This window comes from Zingiber officinale, chromosome 5B (assembly GCF_018446385.1).
Source record: "Zingiber officinale cultivar Zhangliang chromosome 5B, Zo_v1.1, whole genome shotgun sequence".
In the NCBI taxonomy this organism is placed as follows: Eukaryota; Viridiplantae; Streptophyta; class Magnoliopsida; order Zingiberales; family Zingiberaceae; genus Zingiber; species Zingiber officinale.
The window spans coordinates 14,251,525-14,266,366 of NC_055995.1; the positions used below are offsets into that span (position 1 = coordinate 14,251,525).

General features: G+C 37.8%; 2 protein-coding genes across 2 annotated transcripts; one reads left to right on the plus strand and one right to left on the minus strand.

Annotated features, from left to right (window-relative positions):
* Window positions 1-6,215: 6,215 nt before the first annotated feature.
* On the plus strand, window positions 6,216-7,195 carry LOC121987258. Its single transcript, XM_042541140.1, has 3 exons — window positions 6,216-6,573; window positions 6,665-6,718; window positions 6,805-7,195. The coding sequence occupies exons 1-3, from the start codon at window positions 6,283-6,285 to the stop codon at window positions 7,036-7,038; spliced, it is 579 nt and encodes a 192-aa protein (XP_042397074.1). The 5' UTR covers window positions 6,216-6,282; the 3' UTR covers window positions 7,039-7,195.
* A 1,960-nt stretch (window positions 7,196-9,155) lies between these two features.
* LOC121984146 (sialyltransferase-like protein 1) lies at window positions 9,156-10,699 on the minus strand. The gene has a single exon (XM_042536953.1). The coding sequence runs from the start codon at window positions 10,493-10,495 to the stop codon at window positions 9,317-9,319; it is 1,179 nt and encodes a 392-aa protein (XP_042392887.1). The 5' UTR covers window positions 10,496-10,699; the 3' UTR covers window positions 9,156-9,316.
* Between the last annotated feature and the right edge of the window lie 4,143 nt (window positions 10,700-14,842).

The window sequence follows — 14,842 nt, forward strand, 5'->3', positions numbered from 1 at the left end:
TGCTTCAAGTGTCATGTAAGGCAATAGTAGAACCCTAAATAGGACAGTAGATAGGATAAGAAAAGTTATCATCCGAACTCAATTTATTATATTATGGGGGAGTCGATGATTGTTTATCACATCAATTATCACTTACTTTATGATTCCTATTTCATCTAACAAAGCAGAAAAATATAGGATATTAATTATCCTATCTCACCTACTCAACGGAGCCTAAAAGAATAATAAGATAATCAAAATTTAATATTAATCTATTTACTTGATAGATGAATAAAAAAAGATAGTCTATTATTAAGATTAATTTTAAGAAATCTGAACATTTAAATTATTAAAATAAATAAATGCATGGTGGACGCAACCCATTTAATAATAACTTTATATCCTTTCATGTTGTTCTTTACCCAGGTTCAAGAATGTTGTGTTCCCATTTCTGTGTTGAAATAGGGTTCTTGTGGAGCTTTGTGTTAAGGGCATCTCTAATTATTAAATCTCTCTATAAATTTTTTTTTAATTTTTAATATGTCACATCAACGCCACATCAATTGGAAAAAAACCTACTATTCTCTACATAATCAAAAAATCTTCATGCAACTTTTTTATGGATCCTACATTAAAAATCACACATCTTTATTTATTATTTTTTTCATTTAATATCTCTATATAATTTTTACTTAATAATTTATTTAATTCTCATCTTTAATTTAATTTATTTGTAATTTTTAATTAATAAATTAATGAACTTATAATTTTTAATTTAATTTATAATTTCTCATCTTTATTTAATATTTAATTTATAATTTAAAAAATATTTTTTAATTATTTAAAAAGAAGTCAACATGCACTATTATTTCTCAATAATTGGTAGCTCCATCCCCAAGAGAAAAAAAACAGGTTTGATATTTCAAACCTACTCTTAAAATAAAAACCTTAAATCTTATCTCTCCACTCATTAGAATTTTTTTGTTGAGTTTTTTTTATTTTTACAAACCTTTTAAAAAGTTTGCATTGAAGATGTCCTAAGATTAGCCCATGGTTTATCTGCACAATTTACAAAACTAATAACAATTGGCAATTGGTAGAGATTACGCGAGCTTCTTAATTTGTAGCCGAACAGTGAAGGTACGTGTTGCACTCTGAGAAGGATCGCGTGCGATTCATCGAGTGAATCTAACTGGTATCAGAGCCTAACTATTGACTATTGATCCACAATATTAATTCCTATTGTTCACTGCTGGCTCACCACAGCATCTCCCTCGCCCTGCTGCTCGCTCTAGCTCTATCAGTCTATCTGTCTTTCTGTCTTCAATTCCTATGTTGCTTCACATTCACGGGAAAAGATTGTCCGAAGAAGAAGCAATTAGGTGAGCCAGCATCACTTGCTGTCTTGCTGATCACATCATGCCTTGGCCCAGACCATAGAACCATTGGTAGGACAGGGCCCTGCGCGTAAGAGCATGTTTGGCCAGCTTATGTCAAAATCTCTTATGAAGAAAACAAAAAAAAAAAAAGTGTGTAAATCTGCTATTTTAGCGGTCCATCTCGTACCAGTCTCATGAATATAGAGGGAAATAATGACCCTTCTAATATCGGTCTCATAGATATAGAGGGAGATAAATATATGTACATAGTCAGAGATATTATGTGTCCATCATCTATACTACATTTTAAGGACATCTAAATCTCTTATGAAAAACTTACACTTGTTGATTCCGGATGACTGAAAAAAAGGGAGATAAATTGTCCTAATAAGAAAGTCAATACTTTCTTTTTACTTTCTCGTTTTAGCAAAGACAACACTGAACAAAAGTTAATAAGAATAAATATAAAAAGAATAGTAAAAGATAAAATCAATTTATTTGATTTACAATTAAAAGATTACTAGTTCGAGACTAAAAATTCCATTGAGAATCTCCTTTTTTAGCGGAATAGTCTCTTATAGCAACTAAGTTCAAAGAAAGACTATAAAAGTATTTGGAAGTTCAAATTCAAATGTTGTGTTGAATCTTGAGCCGCAAGCCTCCTTTTATAGCTTCACCAGTCGAAATGACCTTTTGATGATGTGGCGTATTCCGAGCGCTCAGATCAGGTCCAGGTGCCCCCAACTAGTTGGCTCAATCCGCTTCGCAACAACTAAGTGATAAGTCGTTTATCTACTCCCGGGCACATAGACCCATCCAGGAGCCCAGATCGCTGTTGACGTGGACCCGAAAGTGATCTGCCGCGACGAGGCGCCTGGTCGACACCAAGGCAGTTCGGGCACCTTGACCCTCTTCGGGCGCTCGGAGTCTGAGCGTCTGGACTTGGTCCGACGCTTGGACAAGGTCAACTCAGAGTTGACTTTGGCCAGCTTTGACTCTAATCACTTGGGTGATTTTTCGGCCGTACAAAGTTGAGCTCATCCGAACCTAACTGCGACCTTGTCTCCTTGGGCAGTCCTCCGCTCTAGCTTCTCGTTTCTTGGAAGCATTGCGCGCGTCATTTTCGTCCGCCAATGTACTCTTTTGCAACGCCTCATCCTTCGAATCCATCGACTCGCTTCTCGTACCATCCTTCTAGTTAGCTGCGTCTTTGGCTCGACTTCTTGTATTCCTAAATTCCTACACACTTACAAACAAGGATCAAATATAACATAACATAATTTAACCTGGATGATCATATCAAAATTTCCCCGGTGTACTTACAATCTCCCTTTTTTTTAATGTGCATCAACTCCAAGTTAAAATTAAATAATAAAAAAAGTAATTATTGTAATAATACAATAATTCGACAATTATTACAATAATATAATAATTTGGCAATTACTACAAGTAAGATATTTCAAATTAAGTAAGATATCCCATAGCTCTTAAATTTTTCTTTCCATTTGATAATATAAAAAAATAGTAGTTAATTTTTGAAAAAAAAATATAAAAAAATTTCTAAGTTTGATTAAACAATATCCAAATTTGAGAAAAAATTTTAAAAATTATTTTTCAATATCGGAATTTCTAATAATTAAAGACTACATTAGTCAAAAATAATTTTAAAATTATTTTTTAATTTTGAATAGTATTAAAAATTCTGATGGGTGATGGCCAACAGAAATAGAGAGATCAAAATAAAAAAAAATTACCACAATAGGATATTAATCTTGACTGGTACCAATTATTTAATCAGAAATATTAATTTTTAAAATTAAATAGTTAAAAATAGAATCATATCTAAAAATCGTGATAATTTTTTTAGTATATAAAATTTCATGCTTATCTAAAAATAATTTAAATTTTTAAAGATAATGTTTAGATAATTTTAAATTTTAAGAATATTATTTTTGATAAAAAAAAATAATAAATCGATCACAAAATATTGAACAATTTTATTTTAATAGAGAACATAATATTTTATTATATAAAAAAAAATTACAAAAATAACTCATAAATTATTTTAAATATGATTTTCATTAAGAAATTTATAAAAAATTATTTAATAGTAAAAAAAAATCTGAAAGTTTTTCCACTAATAAGTAACAAATTTCTTATTCATAAAAAAAAATTAAAATATAATTAATTTGAAATAGATGGGATACAAAATAATTTATTTGATAAATTTAACTAGAAAACCATTTTAAGCAATATAAAGGCAAATTAAAACTAAAACACGCATAAAAAAATTTAATTTTATTCAAGTTAAACCTGTTTTAGGAATCAAAATAAGTTTTTATCTACTGAATTTATCATAAGTTTTTATGATATATAATTTCTAGAAATTTTTCTAATTTAACCCTTATAAAATTTAAAATATCAATTTAGCCATTGAAAAATTTTAAAATTATGATCATATTTTATATATTTAGATCTAGTTTTACACAAAGATTTACTTAGCATTTTAATACACTCATACAGTTGATCTGGAGGAAGCTTACATACCTGACTTATCATATAGTATTCGTCAGTGGACACTCTCCCTTCATCAATATTCTCTTTCGAAGTGGCATTAGAACTGTGTCGGTGATCTCTTTGGTCTCGAATTCCTCTGATGACAAGGTGATATCCATCGAAGAGTTGGATGACGAAGTGATGTCCATCAAAGAGTCGGATTCTTCTTTCCTTGGTTCTTCGTGAAGTTCCAAGAACTTTTTTCAAAGTTCTTTTACACATTTGTAAGCATCGATTCCTCCGAGTTGTTGAGCAGGTAGCACACTCAGAAGATGGAACTCGGCCTTACCATTTAATATAAATTCTTTCATTTGCTTGTTAGTCCAATAATGTTTTTCAAGTTCTTTTTCATCTTTACTTTTAGGCACTTCAAAATCAGATTTAATTGTTAATAACATACCGAAGTCAGTTTTGAAAAAGATCTCCATGCATTTCTTCTAAAAAGCAAACTCCCCCTCGAACACTGGTGGATAGATGCTAGTTCTGACCATTTCTTGTTGCTTTAGTCGACGGTTAGTCCTTTTAAAGCGTCCTCACTCTAATATCACTTATTGGTCCTGAGTGACCAGCAAGAAAGGGGTGAATTGCCCTGTTAAGAAGTCAACACTTTCTTTTGTTTTCTATTTTAGCAAAGACAATACACGTTAGTTGAACAAAAGTTAATCAGAATAGACATAAAAAGAATAGTAAGAGACAAGACTGATTTACTTGGTTTGTAATCAGAAGATTGCTAATCCAAGATTTTGAAAGTTCCACTAAAAATATACTTCTGGAGGAGTAGCCTCTTACACCAATTAAGTATAGAGAAAGACTATAAAAGAATTAAATAGAATTTGGAAGCTTGAATTCAAGTGTTGTGTTGAATCTTGAGCCTCAAGCCTCTTTTTATAACTTCATTGGTCGAAGTGATTGTTTATTGACATGGCGCATTTTGGGCACTCGGACGAGGTCTTGACACCCCAATTAGTTGCCTCAATCTACTTTACAACAGCTAAGTGATAAGTCGTTTATGCACTCTCAAACGCACGGACCGGTCCAAGTGCCCGAATCACTGTTTACCTAGACCTGAAAGTGATCCATTATGACGAGGCATCTATTCAACACCAAGTGCACCCTGACCCTCTCCGGGCGCATAGACTTGGTCTAGGCACTTGGACAATGCCAACTCATAGTTGACTTTGTCAGGCTTTGACTCCGATCGCTTGGGTGATTCTTCAATCATCCAGAGTTGAGCTCATCCAAACATAACTCTGGCATGTCTCCTCGAGCAGTCTTCCGCTCCGACTTCTCGTCCCTCATAAGCGTCGCGCGCATCCTTCTCTTTCGCCGGTATACTCTTTCGCAGCACCTTGTCTTTCAGATGCACTGAGCCCGTCGACTCACTTCCCATATCATCCTTATCGCTAGCTGAGTCTTTCGCTCAACTTTTTGTGTTTCTAAGTTCTGCATACTTAGACACAAGGATCAGGTATAATAGGACATAACTTAATTAACCTAGTTGATCACATTAAAATTTATCCGGGGTATTTACACTTACAAAACTATAGGGAAAAAAAATAAAAAACATCTCCTTTGTACCTTTCAGTATATTGTTTCTATATTATTATTTTCTATCACTTAGTTCCATTAATCAATCTTATAAATACAATAAATCAGAATTATAGTGATTACGATAATTATTATGGTAGTTATAGTAGTTAAAGTTCGTAGCTGCTATAACATGAATGTTATTTCAGAGTTATTATAACTTAAATATTGTTGAACAAGATAAATATATTATAGCAGTTATAAAATTATAACCGTTGTAACTATTGTAATCTGAATATATTGAAAGTCAAATGTATTATTTATTTAATGCATATGGTAGGAGATAATAATATTCAATAATACATTTGAGGACCACTAATATTTTTTTATTTTATAAGTGTGGTAATATATGTTTTTTTGAAATTATAATTTTTATAAAAAAAATTAGTTGACACCTACTTACATTGATTAATTCTAGATCGATCGTTCAATCTACAGAAATTTTTCATTAACAATTAAAGTAAATCGAAAAATATTAATAACTGATGGCCCATCAATTTAATCTTATTAGATAACTATTTATTAAAAAAAATTATCTATTAATTTGTCAAAATTATAATTTGAATGTAAGAAGTTAGAGAAATTGAGAGACATCTAGTTAGTGTATCATTGTCCGGTAGTATAATTTCTAAATTTTGTTAGATAAGCTGTTTCCAAATTTCTAAATTTCACGCTACGTGGCTCAACGCTTTGCCTAGAAACCAACCTATCCAAAACACCAAGCGGCCCTTGTACGAGAGAACCAGCACGACCCAACCACTCAATCCCCAGCCACCAAGCCATGGCAGCCGCGGCAGGGAAGCTGCTGATCCGCTTCGCCAACCAACTGAACTCCTCGCCACCACGACTGATCATTTCTGCCGCCGCCAGCGCCGCTCTGCCTCTCGCCGGCGTCACCTCCCCGAAGCCCCGGAGCAAGGTGCTGGAATCAGCCGTCGCGCCGCTTCGTGCCTCGTTGGGGAAAGATAGCAAAGTACAAGCCGGCGTCGAGGATGACGACGGCGTCTCTCTGGCGACAATGAAGCTGCCTGCCAATACCGACATCCCGCTGTTCGAGACCCTCCTCTTCCAAGTAAGTAAACAAGCTAAGTACGCATTGCAATTAACTAATGTACGTACGTACAACCGAATCTATGAAATGGTGTATTAATTACAACATACAGTGGGCAAACAGTTTGTGCCAAGGTGCCAATTTGCCGCTTCCTGTTCCTCTCAAGGTCCGTGATCTTTTAAATTAATGGCAGTGATGAGAAAATCGATCTTTCTGTAACTTGCAAGATGATTGGTTTTGCCGTGGAAGTAGGTGGACAAGGTAGAAGGCGGCGCGAGATTGGGATTTATAGAGATTGATAACGGGAAGACCGAAGTGTTTGCCTACATAGACTGCCTGGTTTTTCCGGCCACCGGCAACTCCGGCCCGCTGTTCCGTGCCACGAGGAATGGACCAATGAAGGATCAAACGCCGCCGGGGGAGCCGAGAATTATGAGGAGCCTCCTCCAGGCCCTCCAGAAATCAGTTCAGATTGCAAGTAGTTGACCTTCTCAATTCTCTGCATCATGTTAATTTACTCGTGTTGTTAATTCGGATGCTTCATCAGCGAGAGCTGATTAACAGCTGATGATCAGCGATGTTAGATGATCAAATTTGGTGGTTTGGCAAAATGAAAGCCTGGCGATTTGCTTGAGAGTACAAATGCTCAGTATCTTAATTTTAGGTAGAAGACAAAAGTTCAAATTTGCTATTAAGCTTGTTCATTAAACTTTATTCGGCATTTTATTGAACCGCATGAGTAAAATTTAATATTATTCCGTTATAAATTGATATCGTAATTTAACTCTCTTTATAAAAACGGATTATAAAAGATATCTGGATGAATATTGATCCGATGATGACTCAGGGATGACTTAGGAGGATTCACCTCCGAGGAAGTTCAGGATTTCGGTAGACGTCAAGGTTAGTGGGGGTCAACTAAGTGCAGCCGATCGGAAAGCTATTCATCCCCAATCGATCGGAAGAGTTCGGCGAGAGATGACCTAGCTTGCAGCGCACAAAGGCAGAGGATACTCTAGTCGATAAGCCACAGCACAGGCATATGAGATTGAAGAATCGGCCGATCAAACCAATCGAGAGGAGCCCAGTCAGACTAGTAGCCGACAAACAGGACAGGGGGGACACGTGCCTAAATCCTTTTGGGAGTTAGTGCCGCCGACAATCGGTGCAAATGGACAGAAAATCGAACGGCAAGACAGAGAATCATACGAGAGAAGCTTCCGCAGAGATATGCTCGCCCCGTTATGGTAAGATGTCAGGGACACCTTCTCGATGCTAGCTTTTGGGGAAAGCTTGGGGAAGTATGTCCACTCGGGAAGCGTGCAATCTACCCGTCAAAGCTCTATATAAGAAGGAAGATCGCCCTTCGCGAAGGTACGCAGAATACATCTTTTGAAGCTACTATTCATCACTTTCTTCTTGCTCCTATTTTTACTTGTCGGTGTGTGATTTGGGCGTCGGAGGGCCGTTGCCGAGAACCCCCTCCCGGTTTGGCACTAACGACTTATGATTGCAGGAGTATAGGAGCATTAGTAAAAACGAAGAGTCACCTCAACGTTATTTCCCGGCTATCATCTCCTCAACTTCAGGACAAGATCAAATATAATCATTTTTACTACAATATTACTTGGTATTGTTAGTATTTATATATATGATTACTTTAACCATTCTTAAAATTAATTCTCAATAGATATAAAATGTCTCACTAAATGTTTGGCATTTCTCGTACTATAAAATGTCTCACTGAATGTTTGGCATTTCTCGTACTAAGAGTTACTTCACTAGGACAAATACCCTTTATAATTTATTCCTTTTTAAAAAGGTAGATCCGTTATCTTAACGGCCCCACGGATATGGATAATTTATCCCTTTTTATGCTGCAAAGGTTGGAACCGTCAACCCAGCGGCCCCCTCAACCCGGCCCCACAAGTATGAGAGGGAGTAAATCACGGTGAATACGGGCCCAGCTATGACATGGTGGTCTCAGGTGTTTAGCACGGACAGATATTGATGTTATCGCATTTGCTGCCGCAGACCCTCGACCTCTCGACTCATGCTGCAAGAATCCATGTCATAACCAATTGATCCCGCCCATGGGGGCTAATTTATCCCTTTTTAGAAACTATGAAGAGAGGTTGTTAAGATGACGTTAATATTACTCAAATCATTAAGGGTCATTAAGATGACGGCATCCAGTTCTCCCTAGAGGAGAAAGAGCAGCTCCGCTGCTCGAGAATGCGTGTGATTGGATATTCAATCGTTGGACTAACATACATCTTTGAGTAACTATTATGAAGAATCTAACAACATTGTGATTGTCGCAAGCCAGCTTGAGAATCTTGAGCCGCGTTGATGCTTCGATCTTCAATATTATTTTGGTACTCTTTTAATGTTTCAACTATTGTACGTCAACCAAAGGTTCCAACTATTTTGGAAATTGCTCGTCAACTGTCGCAGTAGTTATGTAGAATTGGAAAACAATTGATCATTATGGAAAACTAAGAATTTTAGCTGAAGAACAATCCAACCCAAACCCCACGCAAGAGCAATAACAGGTTGGAGCATTGTTAGACAGCAAGGACCATGTGCCATCAAAGATCAAGTGAGCCAAGCAAATTCCAAAATCTTACACTGCATTTCAATTGTTTTCCTGTAACCACAGAGACAAATAATTGTGCTAAAACTATCTTCTTCATGTTCTTTAGCAAGTATTTACCTGAAAGTGTGATGAATGAGAGACCCAACTTTAGCATCTCAATGTAGTTCATTGGTAGAATACCACAGGAGGAAGCTTAAATCCCGAGTCTGTGAGGAATGGGATTGCCTGCGGCTGCTCGACCAGATCACGGTACAGGGCATACTCCGCCGCGTAATCGTGCAGGTCCAGCTCCGCCTTCTGGTTGGTATGGTAGTGGTGCTTCGCCGCCGGCGACTTCCCGAACCCGAAAACGCTGACCCGATCGTAGATCCCCAGTGCGAGCATCACCGCCTGCATGCCCGACGAGTAGTGGAACATCTTCTCGTTGTGGGCCTTCGCCCACTCCGCCGCCGGCGTCCCTGTGGTCTCCGTGAACCTCTTCAAGGAGTAATACTTGACGATGCGAGAACAGAGCATGTCGAATCGCAAGTCTGTGATGAGGAGCGGCGCCTTGCGGGAGGAGTTGCAGACGGCGTAGTCGAGGAAGTGGACGGCCTGGCAGATGTACATCGCGATTGGGACGCTCTCGCCGTAAGGGTGGCAGTAGCAGCCCGGCCTCCGAGCGCAGAGGTGGAGGATGTTGCTGTTGACGAAGGAAAGGTCGGTCTTTGTGCCGACGCGCGGGCCGTAACCGACGACGCGGGCGTTGTTGAGGCGGATCACGAACTCGTGGCCGTCGATCAACTCGCCGTGGTTGCTTTCGAGGAGAATCCCGCTGTTTCCGACCACGGCGCAGGAGCCGTAACGCCGACCCCCATTTCCGCTCCCGTCCGAGAGGCCGCGGTGGCGGTCGATGGGGCTCTTGACGAGATCGAGGAGGTCGGACATGACCCCCGGATCGAACCGGCGGCGCCGGAACCAATCGCGGAGCGCGCGGCGGAAGTCGGGGAGCGCCATGTAGTCCTTGGGCGCGCGAAGCCGTTTGGCGAACCGCGCCGAGGTCCGCCGCCGCACCTCGATGCGGCTCTCCCGCCGCCATTCCGAGTAGCTCCGCAGGCGTTCCTCGGTGTCGCGGCGGCGGCGGGCTGAGGAGGGGAAGATCCCGTGGAGAAGATCGTTCACGTCCTTTTCCAGCTCCCCGCCCTCCTCCGTCGCCAGAAGAACGAGAGAGGCGTTGACCGCCGGCGGGGCCTCGGGCGGCCGCTCGCGGCGCCGACTGTCCTCGAGCGCCGCCCGGAAACTGAAGACGGAGAGCACGGCGACAATGATCAGAAAGATGAAGGGCAAGCGCAGGGACCGCTTCATCGTCACCGCTAAACGGACGGCGCCGATGGAAAGCTCGCCTTTCTCCGACAAGATCGCATCTTCAGGAGCGGAGGCGCATCACGCGGAATGGGACAGAAAAATAGCAGGAGGAATTCCAGTGGGGAACTGCAGAAGAAGAATCTGCGCCGCCACGAGGAAGAAGAGATACATCGATATTGCCGGTTTCTCGTTGATTTCCTCTGATAAGACCGCCACCGGCCCCCAAGGGTTCGGGGGAAGTTGTACCTGTAAAAGTAGCTGCACTTGTCTTTAGTTACTCATTCTTTACCCGCAATAGAGTTTTATCTAGTTACTCCTTGGAAATTCAGGTATGTGATGGGTAAGTAGGAATATAATTTAGGCGACGACGATGAACGTGTGGGGATAGGCTTCGTTTTGTTTATTTTCCAATGGATTATGTTGATGCGAGAGGAATCATTCATTTAATTCAATTAATTCCACGTCTAGATCGAGCTCATATATTTAGAAATTTGTAGATAATTCTCTGATCTTTTTAATGGACACAAATGCTTACTTAGAAATTTAGCATTGATTAAGTAGTTCTATTGATAGAACTTTGTAAGGCATTTTACTAACGAACCCGATTAGATTTCGAAAAGTCTTCTCAGGATGGATAATTTACTAATAAGAGTAATTTGTAAATTAAATCTAACACTAATATTTATCACCAAATAAATTACCATTTGCACCCATTAAATTTCGAAAATGATTAAAGGATACATTACACCATGAAATTTGGCCGCGCGGCCATCCTGTCGCATGGCTTGAACGGCTACCCAGCCTACCCTGGCTCGACCTAACCATATGTGACCTCCCTAGCTAGGCGACTTGGTCGGGCAAACACAGGACCGTATGGATGGGTTGCATGGCTGCCTTGGTCGGGCAGTCGTGCGGTCAGATGGCACAAAGAGTTTTGCCACCACATGAAAAACAAGTGCAGATGTTCAGTGAAATTATGTCAAAGTCAAATTTAATCGTGTATATATGGTAAGCACTTAGGATGGTAATTGATTTTGCCTTGAAACTGAAGAAATAGCATCTTAGGTAAGGGTTGTGTGGTTGACTGAGAATAGAATGAACTGGAGGAAAAAAAGGAGCTCCTCCTCCTTCTCCTCTTGAGATGAAATCTTCTGTTCTGAAAATATCGTGTCTCGATGTCCTAACATCGATTGAACGGTTATGATATTTTCATGATGTACACTGCATCCTTGAAATGTGATTTAGTTCGTCCGATCGGCGCTGGGACATGGGGACACGATATTTTCGAGACAGAGGATCTCATCCTCCTCCTCCTCCTCATCTTCCTCCTCCTTCTTCTTTTTTTTCTGCACACATCAAAGAGGGCAAACAAAAAACATCTGCACCAAGATCAAGGAAGGAGTTCCTGGCATAAGTTCTTCGATACTTAAGTCAGTATACTAGAGATGAACAATATATGCGTGCTCGTAAGTAAGATTGTTGTAAGATGCATATCTGGCCAATAAAGAGGACCTCTCTTTATATACCATCTCTCATAATCTTCGTAATTATGAGATGACAAAGAGTATCGAATGTCATAGATTGTCGGGTAAGGGAAGACATGCAGCCTGGGAGATGTACTGTCACTGTCCGAAGAATATTCCATTACCCATATGTATACATCTTTTGTAACTGACGTCATTAATGAGACGGTTGAAGAATATACTGTCATAATATGTCGACTGATGGGAGGCAAAAAGTCACCTTCAAAGAAAGTTCTAGTGAATGCTCATATTACAATAAAGGAATATTCTCTGACAAACAATTATTATTCTGATATGTTGTTATGATTTTCATCATGTAGTTTGCTAGGTATATCTCGATAGAATTTTTAGACCGACTATATAACCACCTTTCCCTTAAGTTGCTCGATTATGCACTGGGTGATGCTAGAGATCTGCTCTAAAAGTAATATGAAACTAAGTCCTCTAGGTCCAGTCAATTCTATGACCGACCGGCCATATACCGAGATACTTGCCTCTAAGAAATGGAGAATTGAGTCCCAGGAGATTCGATTGGTACTTTAAGCCGATCGCCTAGATGATTAAAAACTTACCTTTAAAGTCAGAAACTAAGATCTGGAAGTCCGGCTGAGTTTATAATGAGAGTTGTTTTACATTTTTATCTTCTATAGATATAAGAGATGAACATGTTGAGATGTATAAATCTGACCGGAATTATTACCGACCGACTATATGAAGGAGGACTGACATGTGAGAAAACCCTTAGGGTGCGTTTGGTTCAAGTTATCATGTATAACGTTGGACCAAGGTTATGGGGAATAAAATATAACCAAATGTTGTTTGGTTCAACTTAGGTAATGCAACAAAAACTTGTTTGTTTGAAGATTTTAATGAATACCTTAGTTTAATATTTTACCGTATTACCCTTAGTTACAAAATCAACTATACATATTATTATTATTTATTTTTTTATGTTTTTTTTACTTTTCTTTTTCTTGTATTTTTTTTTACTTTTTTATGTGTTTTTTTTACTTTTTAAAATGTTTTTATATTATTTATATTTATATTTTTTTAATTTTTGTACTTTTTTTAATTTTAAATTTTATTTTATTTATTTAATTTTTATAAATTTTTTATTTTAAAATTTTTTTAAAAAAATTTAAAATTTAATTTTTTTTTTAAAATTTATATTTTTTTATTTTTTTAAAAAATTATTTATTTTTAAAAATTTTAAAAATTTTTAAACTTTTTTTAATATTTTTTCTCTTTTTTCCATGTTTTTTCTTATCGGAGGGTATTTTTGGTAAAAAAAAAATCGTTAACCCCGGAATCAAGAAAAATCTTAGTTTTCTGAGGTTTTCCGATTCCGGGCTACATGACCCTTTTGCTGACGTGTTGAGCATGGAACATTACTCGGGAATCATCGAATACCTAAACCAAACAAGGTTTTTGTTGATAACCTTGAATGGATAACCAAGGTTATCAAGAATAACCCCGAACCAAACGCACCCTTAAGGTCGACTGGCAGTGGGGCGACCAGTCATATGCTGAAAGACTTGTACTGAGTAGGAAGCTAGATCCCCTTACTCCGACCGAGCATATGACCGGCCGACTCTGTTATAGGTCAGATATCCCTTAAATTCGGTCAGCTAGTAAATGATCGAATATATAATAGATGTCTTAATACATAAATGAAGCACTAGGTCCCCTAGATCCAATCGGCTCATGGGTTGGTCATCCTCGTACTGAAGGCCTTAGCATTGACTGAAGAGCAAAATTTTATGAAAAATAACACACGGACTGTCACCTCCTTTTAACTTTAACTACTACATCACCTTGGCTTTAACTGTCATGTCATATCGGAATTCTCCCGTAATATCCATATCAGTAATTATTTTTGTTTTATCAAAAACATTTTTTTTTTAGAAGCATTCAGATATTATATCATTCTCATTCGGTTCTCAAATATTTTATAGTCGTTAATCCTGATCCCATATTAAACATGTTATTAATTAACTGCACAGATGCTTTATAGTTTCATTTGCTCCACAAAAGACTGTACCTTGTACTTGAAAAGATGCTTATTCGATTTATTATGATATTCATTTGCCACCATGAGATTAATTAATTGCAATTGTTAATTAAATCTATCAATGGCAAACAATATATTTTGTCAGCTTATTCTAAGAAATAATAAAAAACAAACTATCCATTTGTAATTTTCAATAAAAGAGTGGAGAGTGTACGAGGAAGAGGATATATTAGGTGGTGAATCTTTAACCTAACAATAACCTAAAGTCAATTTTATATTAGGAACTGCTTTAAATAATTTAATTGAGAGAAAAAAAAAACCATATCATGATCAACACGATTTAATTGGAGAACCAATCACCTCTGTTACACTTTGAGGTAAATTCAAGGAAATTGCAACAAATATAACCAAATCCATAATTTATAAATTATGACATCAGTGAGAACATGACAACCTTGATTTTTTTAATAGTCGACTATAAATTAATTATGAATTATAAGAGATATTTGAAATAAGTATAATCATTTTTTACTATAATAAACGAACTTGATTCACTATGATATCAATGAGCATCCTGAATGCAATATGAAATAGCACAATGGAGAAATTGAAAGAATTCATATTCCACCATGAAATCCACTTGGAGTAAACAATCTACAACAGTTTCCAAAAAGGTTGTTCGTGAACAAAGGCTCGCTAGCAAAGTATGATTCTTGCTTCAACCATGCGCAACCATTGAAATATTTTTACTATATTTCAGCTGGACCATGAGGGCAATCATTAATTTTTTTTAAGAAATCATAGCAACGACCA

Coding starts and splice junctions, on each gene's coding strand:
- LOC121984146 (XM_042536953.1), bottom strand. CDS start 10,495: ATGAAGCGGTCCCTGCGCTTGCCCTTCATCTTTCTGATCATTGTCGCC.
- LOC121987258 (XM_042541140.1), top strand. CDS start 6,283: ATGGCAGCCGCGGCAGGGAAGCTGCTGATCCGCTTCGCCAACCAACTG. Junction 6,574..6,664: donor TCGAGACCCTCCTCTTCCAA/GTAAGTAAACAA, acceptor TACAACATACAG/TGGGCAAACAGTTTGTGCCA. Junction 6,719..6,804: donor CGCTTCCTGTTCCTCTCAAG/GTCCGTGATCTT, acceptor CCGTGGAAGTAG/GTGGACAAGGTAGAAGGCGG.